The following is a 20,164-nucleotide window of genomic DNA, read 5'->3' as shown; positions in this document are numbered from 1 at the left end:
GGGATTTTTTTTGTGTGTGTGTGGCAAAATATAAAATCAGGTGAGGCCAGTGGGGAATATAAGCGAATTACCCCTAAAGAAAACTTGCTGAAGGTAGAAATGGGCCTCGAAGGCAGAGATAGCTTCCAAGAGATAATCCGCTCTTTGGGAGGAAAAGAGCGGATAGAAAGAAAAAAGAACCTTTTCATCCTCCTTCATTTGGCTGTTTTATCTTCTCTTTACCCTGCAGCAGGTATGATGATTCTCTTTCTCATCCTGTCTTCCTCCTAAGGCTAGAAACATGCATATTGCAACACGATTTCAGGCCTAATGTAGTCGCTAGGCATAAAGAGAATGATTGAACAACAAGGACAACGGCGTGGTTCTGATGCCGGATCAGGATCATTAACCAGCCTGTTTCTAAGGGAGTGGCTTTGATTTGAGCGTTCCGACACAAGAGAGCTCGTTAGATAATAAAAATGGCTTAACTGGAGAGAACATCCAACGGATTTAACTGGCTAACAAGATGCTTGTTGCCAAACCTTTGACTAGACAACGACACCGTCACCGTCAAACTACAACTTCTTCATTAAAAAAGGGAAAAACTGGCATTTAAAACGTTTCGCGCGGCTGAGCTTCTCCAAGGTCTACCACTTCTCCAACTTTGTGAGACGACTGCTCAGCTTAATTAAGTTAAGAGACCTTGAAGGAATCTCGCTGACGAACTTCGTCGCATAAATTTCCATGTTTACACACGGGCCTCCGTTTTGTGGGAGTGCTTGTTTTTCCAGAGGCAGAAAAAAAAAGCCTTAAAACATCCATTCAAGACCAGTTCACGAGCCGCTTGCGTTGGCGCTCGGCAACGGAAGTGTCGCTAATGAGAACGAGGTCATGGCTTTGATTGCGACAGACGTGGAAAGAGATAGTAACCGAAGCTGTGACACTCTTTATTCTGGCGGCGCACACAAGCTTCTCGCCCCGGTGTGTCAAAAAAAAAAAAAACGGGGAAGAGTTCCTGACTAGGAAATAAAAGCAGCTTCCTGGCAACTGGTCGCCGTATTGGACTCCAGCTCCAGTAAAAAGGTTTATGAGGAAAAGAAAGGGAAGGGAAAATGCTCATTTTTATTTCATCCATGTGCCAATCAATCACCCGAATAAGTGGGCGGACTAAGGAAGAGATAATGTATGCAAACGTGTTCAATCAAAAGCGCTCTCTGAAGCTTTTAGCTAATTGACACCGATCAGGCATTGTGTTCCTTTGCTTGTGAATGGCATCGGACTGACTGCCTTTCACTTGGCCGGAGAAACGGAGGCGCCGGGAAAAAAGGGGGCCAAGAGAAAGGCGAGGTTTAACAGAGGGGAATGGGTTTAACAAGGCTGTAACACTGCAGAGAAGAATGTCTTCTTTCTGTGGACCACTGGAATGGGACTTACAGGGACAGGCACACAGCAAGACACAAAAAAAAAAAAAAAGGAACCACCCAGATCCAGACAGACACTGAAGAGAGATGCAGTTTCATGTTTTGATAGAGAATACTTGTTATTTACTGCCCACCACAGCTGCTCTGATGTTCCTGAAAGTGAGCCGTTTTGCGGGGACAGAAACAACGTGTCCCAGAGAGACTAAATCTCTTGTTCATGGTGTCATTTACAATAAGCTTTGTCAGCTTTTGCTTGAAAAGAAACCATTTTCAAATATCTATGGCTTGGCTTGTATTGAAGGCAGTCTGCATAAGCATCAAAGTCAGTCTTTATAACCAAAGAAAGAGAGATTTTACGGGAAAACCTTAAAATGATTCAACACCCAGATCAAAAAAAAAAAAAAAAAACAGCTCAGTACAGCTAGTATTACAGGTGGTTTCTCCAAAGGAGACATAAAATGCCTTTCTGCCGTTATGGCCATCTGTAACATGACTCACTGGTCAACCATGATGACTGATTTAGCGTCTTCTGGAACCTTTGCTAAAACCACTGAGGGGACATGTTTGGGATTATAGTTGTGCATGATGTCCAGTGACAGCCAAAGTTGAGTTTCCTCACGTGGAAAAAGCAGGAAGCGAACAATAGCGCAGGGCATTATGGGTCAAAACCACCCCCAAAAAATGCACAAGTCTTGCACTGGAGGAAGAAGCGACTCGTGGTTTCTCGCCAAGGAGAAAAGAGTCATCCTACAACTGCTAAAAATTGACGCCACTCCATCTTTGTTTACATTTTGTACAGACAAAGTTGCGCTCAGTGTCTTCAGGTTTCTGTGTCGTTTCCTTCAGTGGTTCCTATTTCAGCGCCCCCACAGGTGAGGGTGGGAACAAGTTTTTCAAAGGGTTTGGATCTTTTGGAAAAGTGCAGGGTTAAAGTAAATTGCTCCAGCTGAAAGTGTAACAAATGTTGCAATTTTGGTCCCCATTTGAACATCAGGAGAGAAAATGCTCATTATCTCTAATAAATGAGAAAATAATGACATTCTCAAGTAAAACAGGAGAAGTTTTACTTAAGAAAGATCTTAGGTGAGCGGTGACATCATGTCCGGTCTGTTCCAATGGAAGATCCATCCTTCTTGCCTCCTTGATAAGAACATACTTTAAACTATGCTTGCCAAGTACGTACTTCCAAGAACATACTTGGGTATTGAGAAAGTCGGGTATTGTACAAGTCATACTGAACTATATATTTTTTTTGTGGTAAAACAGGTAATATTTTAAATGTTGGTGAAAATTTTGTAGTTTAAGTGCAGGAGTATTTGATCTTAATTTCTTGCATTGGATGGGAAAACAGTCTATCCTTTTCCTTTTCTCAATTTAATTGAGTGATGTGTGTCTTGGCATTGCGACCAAGAGTCATGTCCAACAATGACCTGCAAATAATCCCACAGAGAAACACGGATATCCGCTGAACAGCAGCTTTACAAATCTCTCCCAAACCCAAAAAAGAAGAGATGCTACACTCCGGAAATCAGCTTGTGTTTTGGCGCAGCTTTTTGGCACTAAGCCGTTTTTCCGAGGCAAACGAAAAGAAAGGATGATAATGAGAAAGGGATTACCAGAAGAGAAAAGGAAGGAACAAGTTGGGCCTGTTACTGAATACACACAGACTGACAAAAAAGGGCAAACAAGCTTCCCTCTCCCTGCTTCTGTTGCCCTGCTGGAGTGTTGTTTACTCCACCGCAGCAGCGGCAAGTCTCTTCGGGATTCTGCCTGTGGGCGCGCGGCGTATGGGCAGGGGGTTCTTCCAAATAATGTATTTGCATACAAACAGGCTGCCCAGTTTCACGGAGAGGAGGGGGAGGGGGGAGAACTCAAACGCGCAGAGTGCTGAAGTGCGTCTATGTACAAGTGAACGTTGGTCAGTTTCCTCCCAGAAAGACGACTTCATTAAAAGGGGGGTTTGTTTGTTCTCTTGTGGTGCTGAGGGGCGCTGGATTTAAACAGAGTGGAGAATCTCATTACCTACGTGATGCACTGCCTGTGTTTACTCACGTTATCCTGAAGTGTCTGACGCTCCCTCAGACACTTCCTATGTTCCTCCTGACCAAAAGAAAAAGCAAACCAACTGACTTAGCCACAGTGACCAGGGAGTAAATATCACTTTCTCATTCTGAAAAGAACCCCCTCTGCTACTAAAGACATTGCAGTTTGAAAAACGTTGCTACATTCCGCCTGAGATGAGACGGGGTGTTGTTTTTGTCTTGGGAAAAAAAAAAAATCACAGCACAGAGCTGAAAATTGAAACGCATCTGAGTGGAGAAAGTCCTAACCTGGTAAAAACCAGCCCAACGTCCTGTTGGCATCGCATACAATTAGCAATGAATGCCGGTGATACACCTCTTTCCATTTTAAGCATTCAAACACAAAAGGTAAATATTTTTACAGCACATACAAACCATTAGACATGCTAATGAAAAGGTAATACCAACAACGTTTACTTCAGCCTGTATGCACACAGCCGTCCTGGACACCAAACGTGTGTTTTCTCAGTGAACTCTGACTTTCCCAGTAGATTTCCAGTGTAAAGCAGTGTTTGCATTGAGCTTCTGCTCTTCAAAGCTCCCTAAGAGATTACAGCATTATTATTGTCCACATTTTTAGTTATAACAGCGCTTTTATACATTTGATCGACAAGTTATGTTTTTAATGCCCACTGGTTGAAGCAGGTGAATCTAGTGCCACGCCTTTTAGCTAAATAATCATTGGCATGTTGTTTTTATTGCGATTTGCTGTAAGATTGGTTGACCACTGGGAGGTGAATAAAGACCTGAATCTAAAACATCAGCTGATTTTTGGGGGGATATTTTTAGGGGTCTTTCCCTGGGGTGTTAGTTCACTTGAGAAAATAATGTGTATAATGAGTCACAGGTGCATTTTACAAATCCTAATTTTATCTTAAAGTCCAAATATCCTGCAGTCTCTAAGTTTCTCCAATTGTAAAGGTGACTTTCAGGTAGTTTGATTATTTTAGAGAGAATATACTGGCGCACCATGTCCTATACTTCAGTTAATCCCATCTAGCTATTTTCTGGCACCCATATTGAATTGCCTGACTGTGAGGTATAAGCAGAGATCCCCTGAGCTCCATTCTCTCATTCCTGTAGCAGAATTATCCAGCTGGCCAAGAGACAGTCACCCCAGCAAGTACAGAGTATACCGACTGAATTCCGCTCATAAATCCACTTTAAATGTTTTCTGCCTTTAAATGTCATTATACTGATAATGTCGATCAATATTGGACCACTGAGGCACAAATTATGGTTTGAAAGATTTTGTTGGTACAGTTTGGCCAGATAAAGTTTTGTGCTTTTATATTTTCCGTCTGCGTACATGGACTGTCACTTGAAACTTGTTTTATTTTTTTTATTATTAGTAAGGAACAAAAAGATGGGTCAAACTAAGTTTATCTGCCTTTGAGACACTAAGATATTAAATCACAAACTGGATGCATTTTTCTCAATAAGCTTATCCAGTTTGGTCTGTATGAATTACCAACAGGTAATAGCAAAAATATGAAGCTTTGTGTGCCAATAATTTAATTAACTTTTTCAAGAAAAATTATAACAATGAACATGAAAAAGAATTTGGCCCTCAACTCTGCTTGCGCCACCAAAATACAATCCTAAAGGATTTTTCGACAAATGTTTGGTTTTGGTCCAAAACGTTCTCATGTTTTAATCTAAAATGGAAAAAAACAACAACATAGAACTAAAAGAAAATACATCAACACTGACATTGACATTAGTATCAACTTGAAAGTTCAAAAGAAGAAAAAGACTGAGCTGGGTTCATGCAATGCAAGGTTAACAATTCCACCAATAAATATTTTGGCTTAAAGTTTATAATAAATTAAATCTTCTCGTCTTGATAATTTTTCAGTAATTTTGCAGTACTTTTCTAATAGCATCAAACAGACAGACTGATGTGGAAAATCCATTATAAATTATGTTTATGGGGGAGGTGGCCATCACTCCATCATTCATGCCGGGCCTTGAGGTATAAACGCGTCACTAGGGTGCGAGGACGGTTCTCCATCTATTTTATTGTACAACTTAGTCACTCGCTGGTAATATTCTGATGACACCCACATGTTGGCCTTGCGGTGGGCACAGTGAATGGCATCCATAGGGGTGATGCGTCCAATCAGACATGAAGATACGTCAACGAAATTTTGCGCGCAGACATTTCGCCAGTCGCTTGGCTGAAGGAGGGTAAGCGTTTGTCGCCTCATTGCACAAGTCAAAGAGGAAATTAACAGAGGTAAAGCGCTCTACTGTGTGGAACTCTTTAGAATGGAGTGTTTTCTTAAAATTTTGTAATTTCTATGTATCTATTGGTATTTGATCTAAGGTGAAAATGAAAGCATTTCTTTTAGAGAAGTACATGAAGGAACACTTTTAACTGTCAATTCACATCTGAACCTTTACCCTGCTTATTAAACCCCGCACTATCAGCAGTCCAGTCTGTATTGAAGCCTACATTTCCTTCTGTCAGAGTGTCATGCCTTTTTAGTGCTTTCCTTTTACACCCGAGCCTAAACTCACCTGACTTCACTCGTTCTCTCGCGAGCGGCACTCCAAAGAGTAATTGAATTTGTCGCTTCTTTGCTTCTTTATTCTCACTCACGGGAACACATCAGTCAAGCAAAAAAGGAAAAAAAAAAGTACACGGCGTAAAGTGGGCGAGGGACACACGGCGAGGCGGAGAGGGAGCGCGAGAGAGGGAAAGCAACAGCCTGGGAAGTGGAGTGTGTTAAACCGTTGCCAGCCTCTGATCGCACCACACGGCCTCGTGTTTTTCATGTAAAACAACCGCCGTTCCTGACAAGCGCGTTTGTTGAAAACCCAGCAGAGGAACACACAGAGTTTCAAAAAATATTTATATAAATAAATAACTCAACGTGGAGTTGTTTTCTTCTGTCTTTTCTCCTCTTTCCTCCCACACCCGATCGCCTCCAACGCCACACCTCCCCGGATACACCGGAGCGCTAATTGCCGTCGACATGAGTCACATACATTCAGCCCACTTTTTCTTTCTTTTTCTTTTTTTTTGCTTTTTCAAGATAAAAAGAGAACTAGAACTGGCTGGCTCCGTGTCTTTCAACACATGGTAATTCATGTTTTACTGCTTCTGGACCCTTTTGTGCAAGCACGCAGGTGTGGTTGGCAAGGAAAGTGAACACATCGTTCCCAGTCAAACAAAAAAGACGCCTTTGAAGTGCAGACAAGAAGTTGAGCTAAAGGCTCAGGCTGCATGATAAACTTTGGGTATCTGGTAAAATTATAAACCCAGCCAGGAAGACACTTTTTTTCACTATTCTGACAAATAATACTTCTTGTCCACCCTGTTAAATAAAGTAATGAAATGCTCTTTATAGCCTTTCAAAAAGATCCTAAAATGTAGAGCTGGAAGTAGAATGAAAGCACATCCTTGTGTCATTAAAAAAAAAAATCTAGGGTTTCTCTTTGAAGTCAATACCTTCAGCAAAGCACAGCTGATGAATGCTGCTTCCTATTAACTGTGAGGAGGGAAGAAAGACTGTTCCAAATCAAATTAACTTACTGCTAATTAACTCTATTCACTTCAGAGATGGATTGAGTGAGAATTAGCTAAAAGCAGCCCAGGACTGTTCTGGAGACTCCAGACTAGGAGAAAAACCATTTGTCCTCAGCGTCGTTCCTGCTTAATGTGCAAAGATGTCATGGTCTCTCTGTGGAGCGATTAAAGCGGTGTGAGCGTCAACACCGCCGAGACATGGTGCTACAACGGTCATCACAGAGTATCCTTCACCAACTCCAGAGGAGAAAGTTTTGGACAGAGCTGCTCCTTTAAACTTTTGTGGAAACTGCTGCTCAGGAGGAAAAGAGGCGAGTCGGCGTTCCTCAAGGACCACGCCGGATCAGACGTCAACAACATCAGATTTAGTTCTCAAATATTGCGAGCTTACTTCTCTGACGTCCGGCTTTCCTTTATTACTTTAGTTTCACGAGTTTGCTGTTGTAACCCAGAGAATCAGATGACTTATTGAAAACTTTGATATAACGGCAGCCAGATTGCGTTAGCTGACATTAGCGACATATCCATAACTTCACCTCCCTTGGTAGAGTACATCCGGATGCATTTCAAAATAAGAGCATCAACACAAATCACACTGTCTTAAAGGGATTATGTAAATTCAACTTTGAACTATAGATCATGTTATTTCATTAGCACTGTTAGCAAGACTTTACAGACAGAGGTCCAGTTTCAAGGCGTTAAATCAAGAAGTAACTTTTCTTTTAAGTCATATTTAACATATATAGCATTTTTACAACAACTGAAAGTAAGTTACTTGATTATAGTATAAAATGCCACTATGTACCAGGAAAACATGATACTGCCCCTTTAATAGCCAACTGTAGCGAATTATTAGAGATGATTATAAGTAGAGAGGGGTAAATGTTGCTACCTTGCAATTACATTAAAAACAAAAGCAATTTTGGTTATTGAGACTGTGTGAACCTAATTTAAGTAGTTAAAGATAAAACAAAAAACATTAAAAAAAATTAGTTAAGCTAGGCTTGGGTCAAAGAAATTGTACCCTTGACTGACTTTTTAGCTGTTCAACTCTTTAAAGCAGTCACTGCAGGTGATTTCAGTAAGTCCCTGAAAGATTTCTGCTGCTGGACGTAGCTAATCAGTGTTTGCTCTGTAGAAACACCCGCTTTGAGTCCGCAGAGAGCCCCTCTCAATCAGAAGGCTGCCGAGTCCATCCTCACTTTCCAACCCCAGACAGATTCTTGACGTTTCTCCAAGCAAAACAGTACAGCTAAGGAGTAATTTCCACTCTTTACATCCTAAAATCTGCAAAATCCAAGCCTCCACAGCCGGGTTTTTGTATTATTTAAAATAGAAGACAAAAGATTTCAAACTAATCGCAGATAACGTTTGAGCAGCCGACGCAGGTGGAAATATATTCCCCAAGCTTAAAAAGAATGCATGGATCCACATCCACAAAGGACACGCGAATAACTTTTGATCGCTGTATCATTTTCTCACGAAATGTTCAACTTGTATGTAAGGCACCTTTGGAGAATACAATAAAAGGAGATTTACAAGTGAAAGAAAGGCTTCAAACTGATGTGTCACGATGAAAGTGAAATGCTGAACAAATCCTAATGGACCACATTTCAACATTCTCTCCAGAGTTCTGTAGGATCAGCTTTCCTATTGTTCCAATAATAGCAACAGGGGGCAATACAGGCAACCTCTAGCTCTATAGAACTGGGTACATAAAAGCTTGAAGGAAATTATGTAAATGAACGAAGTTCATTCAAAGACACTAGTAAAATTAAATATAAAAGCAGGAAATCCAAGTTATTTAATAATTTTAGCACCATTTCCAAGACAGAGTTAGGGATAACTTAGTCCTGATTCTAGGACTAAGTTAGGACTGGGACCATTCTTGACCAACAGTGTTGGAGAGCAACCACAATATGTGAGCCGTTCAAACCGAGGTGTGAATATTCTACGGATCAGAATTTTAGAAATACAATCGTTTTCTTGTAAATTGTTTCAATTTGTGAAAGAAACAAAATGGTATTTTTAGTTTAGCTAAAACTCTAAATTCTCATAATAGCCTCTTGTCTCAGCTGGATGCGTCATTACAACAAATCAAACCAATGTAGCTAGCATTGGTTAGCTCAGTTAATCTTGAGCCAGTTGTAGCTAAAATTTAACCACCAGCCTTTGTTTCTAATAGGACCAAATTTGATTGTTGCTACAATTTCTCTACAATACATTTGAAAAAAAAAAAATCCCACGCCTAAAAGATAAAAAATTCTAATTAAAATTTTTTTATTTTACTATAAAGAATTTAGCTAAAATGAACAGTTAAATCCACTGACACTGCCTTTATGAAAGATTTAAAAGTATTATTTTAACCCGGAGAGCCTTTTTATTGAAACCATATAAGCCCCACAGCAATATATTTCTCAGGCTCTCATGCAGGACGGGTATCAGTCATCCATGACAGGAAGCCAGGAGCCAGTCAGCAACGTTGGAGAGACACACTGACAAGATGTATCCTGACGGCAATGTCGACTGGCAAGCCTGTAGTGCCTGAGCTTTACTTGTCATTCAGAGACAATGCTGAGAAAAAGACAAGGAAGAACCAAATGTATGTAGTACGAAGGAGGTCATACAAAAATATAAAAAAAAAAAAAAAGAAAATGTAAGGAGTTTTTTTTTTTTTTTTACACGTTAAAACGATTTTCCTCAAAGGAACAACCAGCAACCAAATAAACTGTCTGTTTAGAACATGAAGTGTGACTGAATACCTTTCACATTAAGTCAAGATGGTTTGTGTGACGGCAGATGTGACAAAAGAGCATGCTGGCTCATCCGTGTGTGTGTGCGCGCGTGTGTGTGTATATACACACCTGCGTGAGCCAAGATTTAGCATGCAAAAGGAAGGCATGCATCCCATTATAAAACATTACGCTTCCTTCTAAATACTCGATTTAAATTCAACCAAAGTCATGTTTACATCAGATGTACCCCACAGGGAGGTAATCCTTGGACCTGATTGGCTACAATGAAATGTTGATACCTGAGGGTGGAGTGTGGGGATGGTTGCAAGAGGCAGAGGATGAGGCTTAAAAGAGGCATCTTCTTTGTGTCTCTAAGCTAAAACAAAGATCAATGTTAATGCCATAGAAAAGGTAAACATTTAGATTTGCTCCCAAACTGAGATTTTAATTCAAAATCAAAAGTATCTTCTAGCACAGTGTAGTACTTCATTTGACTTTGTGTGTCCTTAATCCTATTCAGGGTGGTGGGAGGGGCAGAAGTCTATTCCAGTCTTCATTTTACATGTCCTCTTGTAAAAGAGATTTTTTTAATGCTAATGAATGTTAAGAATTTAAAAATGGACACATTTGTTGTATGGTATAATGGAAACACACCAACACCCAGCAAACACAAAGTAACTGTTTCCATTACAAATGTGTGCAAAACTGTCAATATTCTGCTAGTGTAAAAAAATAATTTTGCCACTGTGGTGGCATTAAATAAGAAAAAGTTAAAATCACATGTGAATAAGCGTGTTCACATGATAAGTCATTAAAAACATAACGCGCCATCATCATGCTACAACTTCCTGTCCTCTGCCCCGTTTCCACTGAGTTATTTTGGCAATGTCAAATTGAACAATTACGTATATGGTCACAGTTGTTGACACCAGTCTCCCTTGCTTGCATGTCAATGGCATGCAAAAAGAAACTAGTGTACATAGATCCATGTCCATGTATGTATGGACAAAATGTGCATACCATTTTGACCAGTACCATAGGTCCAGTCTGACGTTCCATTTTGTCTGGCTCTATTGTCATATTCTGCCTTCATATCGAGGTTTGTAAAATGCAGTTAACAGATCTAGGAGGCTCTTGAGATCTCATCCAGGGGATCCCAAGGTGATACAAACCCCCAGCAGCAAGTTCTGGCCATGCCCTGCGGTGTCCAAGTGGGACTCACCTGGGAAAGCTTTAGAGAGCATCCTGATCCAAGCTGATTTGATCCACCTGTATCCAGAATCTCATTTTGCAAGTGATCCATTACAAGACTATGGACGAGAGTCAGAATCCTGAGTGCGCCAGAATCCTGTTGAGCCTTTCCTTTCCTTTGGCCTACCACCACAGGAAATCTGCAAGGACACTGACCATAATCCCATTTACTCTGGATCTAGTAATTAAAACAGAAGAGGAAACCTCTACCCAGCAGTTGTGAGGGACAATAACTTCCTTAGATCTTGTAAAAAAAAAATAAAAAATCTGCTGTGAAAATACAGAAAAAGCCACCAGTTGGAGCAGCTGTGGCAACTGCTCAGTATGACATTTCAACACCCGTTCAATGCTTCTCATAGCAGCCATAAACTCAGAGCATTCACAGCAGCATCCTCTGAAGTCCCACCACATTGGTGATTTACAATCAAGATGAACAGTCAGTGCAACTCTTTCAATCGTCCCAGGGAGAAACATCTGCTCCGAGCTTGGCACTTTGTCGTGCATACACGAAATTATAAAAGCTCACAACATACTTTCACCACCTTTTCATTCAGACTAAGAACTGAGCAAACTGTGAAGACGTAATGTAAATCAACACTACCTTTTAAAAAAAACCTATAAGGGTTTGAACAGTCAGAATTCACCCTGGAGAGTTCTTAAACCAGGAAATGGCAGAAATAATTCACAATTCCCACATGGGTGTTGAGGGTGGGCCAGGAGTTTGGACTGTCAGCGCCCCTTTTGGCGCTCGTTAATCACTCGGGCTACTGCAAGACAGCCCACCAGGGATCACCAGAACATGCACGCGCGCATTTTTTTCCTCATAAACAGGTGTGGTCGAAGTGTCGCTTTTTAAACATGCCTCTCCCCGAAACAATCGATCCTCGTAGAATAGAGAAACCCTATTATATGCCCAGTCCAGTTTCCAAACGCATACATCAGGTAGACACACACACACACACAGAGCTATGCTGTTCATCACCACAGAGAAGACAGAAATAGATGGAAGAAGAGCTGGGCTCAGGGTTCCCCAGGGCTAGCCAACAACTCAGAGAAGAGAGGCAGACATAAAGAGAGTCCTTTCAGTGGTGAAGGCTCTCTTCAGTCAGAAAGCTGGTGTCATGTTATACAGCTTCACCCTTGGCGGGAAGTCCTCTGGGAACTAAAGTTCTCAGTAAATAAAAGCCGTTATGTTACTCTGGATAACAAATTTACTCCTGGTAGATGGAAAAAAAAAACATTTCTATCACTTTCAGTGAAATTGCTGACTATATCACAGCACTGAGACTTCATTAGAGAACATTCCTCTGAACAGTAAAGTGTTGGTATTAATGGATCTCTGTGCTGCATTTCCATTAAAATGGGCGCAAAACCTTGTCGAAAAAACAGTTCTGGGTTGCGGCGTTTCCATTAAGTAAGAAAAACAAAATTGCGTGAATACGTTTGAATAAGTTTGTTCTCAAGATAAGTCATTAAACATGCTGCGCTATCATCCTCCAACTACTTCCTCTTTTCTTCTGTGTGGTTTGTGCCAGTAGCAACATCTGGTTGTTGATCATGACATGCCAAAGTGCTTCCATGGAAGTTTTATGAAATAAACCAATTTCAATACAGACGAAAGGAAAAATTACATATATATATGTGCTTAGAGATGTACAATATCAATAGGACTCTAAGAGCCTTCATTGCAAACTCGATGGGGCTGTGGAAAACCACCCTTGAAGTCAACTGCAAACCATAAATTATATATATATATATATATATATATATATATATATACACACACACACAACATAAATCATCCTAGCACCAAACTTTTTAATTAAAAAAAGTTTTTCTTAGTTTTTCAAAATTCCCATGTTTCAATTAAGAAAAATTATTTCAAATGTCAAATTGCACATTCACATGGTCAATAGACACAGCTACAGGTAATCATCATGTACGGACTGGAAAAGTAGGCGGGATTGTCTGGTATGCTGCTAAATTTGTCCCAATGTATTAGACAACTTTGTGTCATTTATCAACTACAAATTTGAACTGAGGCTGCTTTCCTTTAATATCTATGTCCTGTCTCTAGTTTAGGGATAACCCCACATATGCTGATGACTCAACTATTTTTTGTCATTAGGTCCGTCACAATAACAAATTTTACTGGATGATAAATTGGCCCAGAAATTACAACAAACTATAGTCATTTTCGGACAATGTTCAAGGAATAAGGCATAATACTAGTTTTAAAGATCAATAAACTTCGACTTTGTAAAGAACCCGCAACACTGGAAGTGGATGAAAAGAAGAACAATAACCACACAAACAAAACCATAAATTAAACAGTTTATGAAATCTGGAAAAAATGCCCTTCACAAAATATCAGAAAAGAATTTCACTACTTTTAATTTATCATGCGATGAATTGATTTGTTAGTCACCACATAACATTACAGACACTGAGTCTGCATGTTTATAAGGCCAATAATTGGCAGGGGCAGAATTTAAAAAGTAAAAAAGAAAAAAACTAGTGAAGATTGTTTACCACTTTCAGCCCTGAACAAAATGCCTTCTTTTAAATGCCAGCTTGAGAAAAACAGACAAATGCCTTTAAATTCAGCTGATTTCAACCAAAAGGGTCAGAAGTTTGGGGAAGAAAGAGCCTTAAGTAACACTTAGTCAATCGAAAACAAGCTTTTAAAAAACAAGCTTTAAGCCACATCTTTTCTTCACTGAATGTGGTGCGCTAAATCATTTGTGAGTTTTTAATAGGCATTTTAAAAAAAAAACTAGAAAATGTAGAAATTCATTCGGGTTAATATTTTTTGAACTGTCCTTCATAAGAGTCCCACCCAATCTGCAAAAAACAAAGTTTCAGCTATGTTCTTAAAAGCCAAAATTATGTGTGATATGCATGTCACCAGACCAGAAAGCTTAATATGCCATTCAGCATACCGAACTGAGGAAGTTTGTGGAATTTTATGTAAGCTGTTATGCAAGTAAGATGATACAAAATTAAAGGGGAAAAGATTTTCGCTGTTTTTGTTCTGCTGACAGCAGATGTATTACCGCCATCTGCCAGCCTCACCCCCTACCACTAGAATGATTTTTGTTTTCTGAAAGCTAATGCTGGGGCATGAATCAAGTATCAGATTTATGCTTCACAAATGATAATGGTAAAATAGGTACATGATGAAATATTGTGAGCATACACAAAAAGGTGTAGATGCAATAAAAGCTTTAAAAACTTGATTTAGGCAAAAAAAAAAAAAAAAAGAATATCTTTAGGACTTTTTGGAGAAACTTGCTGGAAAGTCTCAGAGTGTGGGGTGTACTTCTTACCAACATGGTGAAGGATTATTCAACATGCGTGGGTGTCCTTACATAGCCACTGATTCCAACATCAGCATATTGTGACATCTGTGCGAGTCCACATGCCAAGGAGTTATGAGGCAGCAGTCTGGTTTCATTGGAACTCATCCTTATCATACTCCGTCCAGTGGACATGAAACTATGCTGGCATCGCAGTACGAGAGTGGTTGAAAGAAAAAAAAAAAGGTTTCCAAAAGTGTGATGTGGTTTTTAGGCATTAGCTAAATAACATTTTAGACTAGATACATGTGGAGTTTTGGCATGTCCCAGTGTCAGTTAAAGACCAGTTCCTGGTTTTAAAATTTAAAATGTCTGGCTTTAAATTTGCGTCTGCATCATTGCTAATGGAAGGAATAATTTTTGCAATGATCGATGCTACCCCAATTTGAACAAGCAACTGATATATGTATATTCAGCCTAAAGCAATATTGTTAACATGCATATGTACTGAGAGGAATTACCGTCATATGACTAGCTACATAAAAATCTATGTAACATTGATTTCTTTCCCTCCTATTTTTCCATTTGACATTTGTACTAAACCTTGTTTGGCATTTCAGGGTTAAAATGCAGATGCTGTAGGATATGAATGAAAGTGTATTGACTTTTTGTTGTAGAAAACAAAAATGCAATCTAATTTTTTCCTCTATACACACACACATACCTTTCTATATTCATGGGGATTTTGGCATGAGAAAGTTAAATTTATGGTCAGGGTACAGAAATGAATGGAAGTCTAACTCTAAACCTAACCTAAATTTATACCTTAAATCCTAAACCTAATCCCTCCCACCGCCCAAAAAAAACACAAAAAAAACAAAAAAACTCTCCCATAAAGTCCCATAAAGACTAGTGGGTCCCCATAACGTAGCGTTTGTTGGGAAAAAAAAAATGATGGGCCTTCCAATGTATCACACACACACACACACACTCCAGTTCTGTGGAGGCTGTCCAAGAAAAAGCTGTACTGCGACCTCATCCATCAATTGACCAATCACAGCTAGCCAAAGAAAAGTGAATGTCCCTTCAAAAAAAGAACTCAGGAAAGCTCACATGAAGCTGGGTTCAACAGAAGCACTTTTACTAGCAAACTGTTGGGGCGATTTATCTTCTTGCTAAAGTACTTTGGAGTCCAAGAGGTGGAGGGTGGCTTCCATCACGTCAGACCGGACATTATCTAGACTGATGCGGTAACGGAAGCCACCTGGGCTGTTGACCCTTTCAACGGAGATTTAACTGTAGAAACCTTAAAGACTCAAAACAGACATAATGAAACCAGAAAGGAAGTGGAGATTCATTTTTACCTTCCATCCATCTGCACACTGCTCATAAATGTCAACCCTAGAGAAATTGAATGGCCCCATTTTTCTGTGTTTATTAGACCGAGATGAACTCACTCTTTTCGACCTTTCAGTGTACACACGCAGTTAATTGAGTATAAGGCAGGCCCGGAGTTCTGGAAGCAAGTGGAGCGCTGGGCAGGAGGATCCCCGCGGATTTATCGCCTCGTTTGAAGAAAAAAAAAATGGAGGAAGTTCCTCACAAGACAGACAGGAGTCCAGCAGCAGAATGTCAGTTCTTTATTAGTTGAATGAAGTCTTAAATGCCAAAGCATCACTCTACCATAAGGTATTTCTGAGATGTACTACGACTTCAACAATGAGCTGCTTGGGAATATCAGGACTATTTTAAACTGTAACTTGAGCTCAAACTTAAACAGACTCATTTAAAACTTTTTGTATTTGCTTTTAGATCTACATCTGTCCGACTGGAGCAGATTAACCACTAGGTGTATCCAACTCACTGCTGAGCAAGCTGATAAGTTGATGGTAAATCCAGTGGTTCTACTGTGAATCACTTCCTGTTCCCAGGAACTGCCCTCTTTCTCTGGACCTGGGATTGTCCTCCTACATACACACTCTAAAATGTGTATCTATGGTTGTCATGAAGACGGGGAAAAAACAGCCACCTTAGCTCTCATTAAGTGGCTCATGAGAGTTTTAAACTGCTTCTACACTAGTTTCCTTCAGCATACAGCTAGGATGCTAGTTCAAGCTAATGCTAGTTTCATCATAAAAAGGGAGAATTCAGTTTCAAGCTGTCATTTTAATAAATCTCTAATCTTAAAACATTTTCACTTATAAAAACATAATGCCTGCTGCACCGTCACACTACACTTGAGATTTACTGAGAAAAAAACTAAACAAAAAAACGAGGAAATCAATGTATATTTTTCTGTCCACTTAAAATGTATGGATTACTTTGCATTGGTTTATCACATAAACTCCAAATATTAAAAACTTTTAATTACATAATTTAAAGTTTTTAAGATCTTAAACCAAATGGGATTTGCTAGTTTTTGTGTCTTAGAAAGACCAATCATTGTTAAACACAAATGTATTTCTCTTCATCTTATGACTTCTAAAGCTAATTGAACTTATTCACAAATAGTAATTGTATATCAAGTTGTCAAAAGTCAAACACGTTTTGCAATTTTTTTGTCCATGGCGGCCATATTTGCTCAGAACTGAACTGAGTTTAGGTCTTTTTCCTGACCTTCAAGTTAGTTAGAACTTATAGCTTCCAAATACAACAAAGGCTTTAAGTATTAAGAACTTAAAAAAAAAAGGAAGAAAATGAACAAATTGTTGACTAAAAGTCTAAGAGTGAAATAGCATCATTGGCTAAAGGTCAAAACTCCTGATAGATGTGGGGAAAAGTGCAGCAATGAAAGAAAAATCTGAATGGGAAACATTGAAATATTTGTATTTGTTAAGAGGAAAATTGCATAATTACAGACTTAGCATCACAGGTTAAAAAGCTCCACACACAAAAAATAGTAGTTTACAAGCTCCAGCATACAAAAGATAACAGTCCAAAGCAGCTCTCCTTTAACACAGATTTGCATTCAAGGCACTTCCTCCGTTTCATTCATCTAATTCTCCAAATCTGCAGCTTCTGTTGTGTTCTTTCACCTTCTCCACTGGCTTTAAATCAATACAAAACACAAACACATATTCAAGCTCCATCTTGCATTCCATAATACATCGTCCACACGTCACATTATTCACCAGACAATCTGTCTCAATCCAGCAAGCGATCATTTCTCCTCCTCCCAGACTCGTCTGGCAGCAGAACAGCAGCTATAGACAAAAAACGCCTCTGACTGCTGGGGACGTCCCCAGCAGACACCAACACCCCCCATCCCACCAACCCAAACCCCTGCCTGGTGTCTGTCAATATCCATCCACAGACGCTGCGTTTGTTTACAACGCTCTCCACAGACTGAATCCAAAGCCTTTAATTTCAACACTGCAGTTTTTATTCCTAAGGATATTCTGCAGATATTACTGTAGACATAGAGAAAGACAACATGCGACTACAGTTTAATGCTGCTGGGACTCCTGAAGGCCATCCGTCTGAAAAAAAGTATTCACACCAATTATTTCATCATTTTACAAGTAAAAACTTCACTGAATTTTAATTGGAATGTTTCTGTGACAGAGTAGAGTGTGCTTGTCAAGTAGCAGGAAAAAGATGCGTGGTTTTCAAGTGTTTTGTTTACAAGTAAAATACTGCATTTCTAATCAGCAATCCCTTCAATCTGATACCCTTAAATAAAATGAAGGGCATCCTGAATTGCATTCAGGAATCACTAAAATCACAGACAGACTAGTGTCTGTCTGTGATTCAATCTCAGTATGAATCCATCAAATAGAGAAAAGAGCATCATAAAGACTAAAATACAGCAGACAGGTGAGGCAGAGACTTCATCAGGCTCCACCGAGTTCCTTCGTTGTGGGAGGAAGTGATGAGCCGATACTTGCATGTCAAACTATGACTGCGGGACGTGGCTTAAAAATAAAATCTGATTTTTTTTTTTTTAAATAGCAATTTCAATTTTATTTGGTTGTTTCCTCACTTTTCAAAATTACCAGTGACAGAATTTTTATTTTTTTCAAAACTGGCTTTTACTTTAAAAATTCCGTCTGTGAATTGACCTGAATTCAAGGTTGAAATAAATAGAAGCTATAAAACATTATTTTTTAGTAAAATAGCTTGAGTGGGTTAACGTCACTCAAGCTATTTGGTGAAAAAGAATGTGTAGGTGAGAACTGATGGACGGAATGAGGCAAGAAAAACTGCTGGAGGACCCAACCAGACAGCCAGAGCTACGATGAAATAATTAAAAAATAAAAATTAAAACCTCAAACTACCTTTATCTGACAAGATAACTACAAAAGCATGCCACACCTTTCAGAATATTTACACAAAACCCTTAAAGCCATGCATCCTTTCCATTTCATAATAATGTTCCTCCATCATATAATATTCCAGTTACACATTAATAAAGCTTCAAACAAGTTCAAAAAGAATAAATACTTTTTAAAGGCACCCCTCCATTATTAGCATTACCTAAAGTAATGCAGCATTCCTGTCTAACAAAGCTTCATTATCATTTCTGTCATGGCTAGCGCGCGCGCTGCTCGTCTCCAGACGCGCTCGCGCACGCACTAGTGCCGGACTCCCTCAGAACGGACGGAATAACGCACAGAGGCACTAATGAATCCAAAGTAGTTTTCTACAAGTTAATCAGCACCGTTGTGGCTAAAGTACGAAGCATTGTGGGAGTTGACCGACAAAATGCCAGGAATCCGGGCGCTGTGTGACCTGGTCGGAGGATAAGGTGTCATGACAACAAAAGCCCATCTAGCGCGCGTGCAGATGGAGCACCTGGACGTGTAAAAAAAAACAAAAAAAAACAGCTGCCTTCCTGATCCTCCTGTCTCAATAAGTTGTTTTAAGGGGGGACTGGGCGGAGGGGGGCTGATGGATGCTGGAAGGTGATAAATAGGAGAGGGGTGTGAGTAGGGGGGTGGTGGTGGGGAGCCAGCGGCTCGTGACGGGACGGGACGGGTTACTCACGCTGCTGTTCTCTCCCGTCCAGTGGACCATCGCCTGGTTGTGCGTCGCATCTCCTTTCAGCACAAACGAGCTGCTGAGCAGGGACATCCGTTTATCCCAGGACGCGGCTCTCCTGGCGCGCGGCACCCCGCCACCGCCGCCGCCGCCCGCGTCAAACGTCCGATCCTCCCCGCTACCGCCGCGCCGGCTAAAAGACCCGCTGTCCCCCTGCACGGCTCCGGGCAGCGCCGTCCACACCGCCGCGGCGGTCAGCAGGAAGATGCAGAGGCTCGCGGCGGCCGCAGAGACCGCTCGTTCCGGGCGCAGAGTTCCCATCGCCTTGCTGGTTTATTTCTGTGCGCCGTAGGAGCGCGGAGACTGATGGAAGAGGCAGCTGATGCTTGTGGGAGACGGATAGGTGCACACTGGAAGCTGGAGAGGCAGAGAGTGAGGGTGGGACGCTGAATAGGGGAAGTGGAGCGAAAGCACAGTGTGAACAACGTGGACGCGTCTCCGAGCCAAGAGTTGTCCGCAGGAACGGCGCAGCGGTGCCATCTGCCGTCCTGCAGCTGCAGCGAGCCGCCGCCGCTCCACTCAGTCCGTCCTCATGTGGAGTCAGTGGGGGTTGGGCGGAGTTGAGCGGGGGGTTCACATGTACGGACCCGCCGGTGGGGGGGGGGTTTCTAACGCGGGGCTGCCCAAAATTGTCAGCTCCAAAGAATGGCTGCGTTTACGGCCGTTGTAGGTAGAAAAAGGAGGAAATTTCCCTAAAAAAATAAAAAATAAAGTAAATCCAACAGATATTCTGAGTTTATTGAGAAAATTTTTGATTTTCAGATTTTGTTTTGGCAAATCTTTTAAATTTTTCCAATTCAAATCCAATGTTTTGTTTTGAGAA

At 40.5% G+C, this 20,164-nt stretch overlaps 1 protein-coding gene across 1 annotated transcript in view; it reads right to left on the bottom strand.

Annotated features, from left to right (window-relative positions):
* The window catches only part of LOC106960861 (VPS10 domain-containing receptor SorCS2-like), a gene marked incomplete at its 3' end in the record, with an annotated part of 174,696 nt that extends 154,812 nt beyond the window's left edge, over positions 1-19,884 (bottom strand). The window contains exon 1 of the mRNA XM_015054218.1: positions 19,288-19,884. Within this exon, the coding sequence (XP_014909704.1) occupies positions 19,288-19,602 (315 nt within the window). The remainder of the gene's footprint in view (positions 1-19,287) is intronic.
* Positions 19,885-20,164: the final 280 nt, after the last annotated feature.

The sequence above is a fragment of the Poecilia latipinna genome, unplaced genomic scaffold, assembly GCF_001443285.1.
Source record: "Poecilia latipinna isolate Pla-1442-1.1 unplaced genomic scaffold, P_latipinna-1.0 Scaffold1239, whole genome shotgun sequence".
NCBI classification, from domain to species: Eukaryota; Metazoa; Chordata; class Actinopteri; order Cyprinodontiformes; family Poeciliidae; genus Poecilia; species Poecilia latipinna.
The sequence above is the reverse complement of the archived record's forward strand: the minus strand, read 5'-3'. Positions and strand labels throughout refer to the sequence as shown.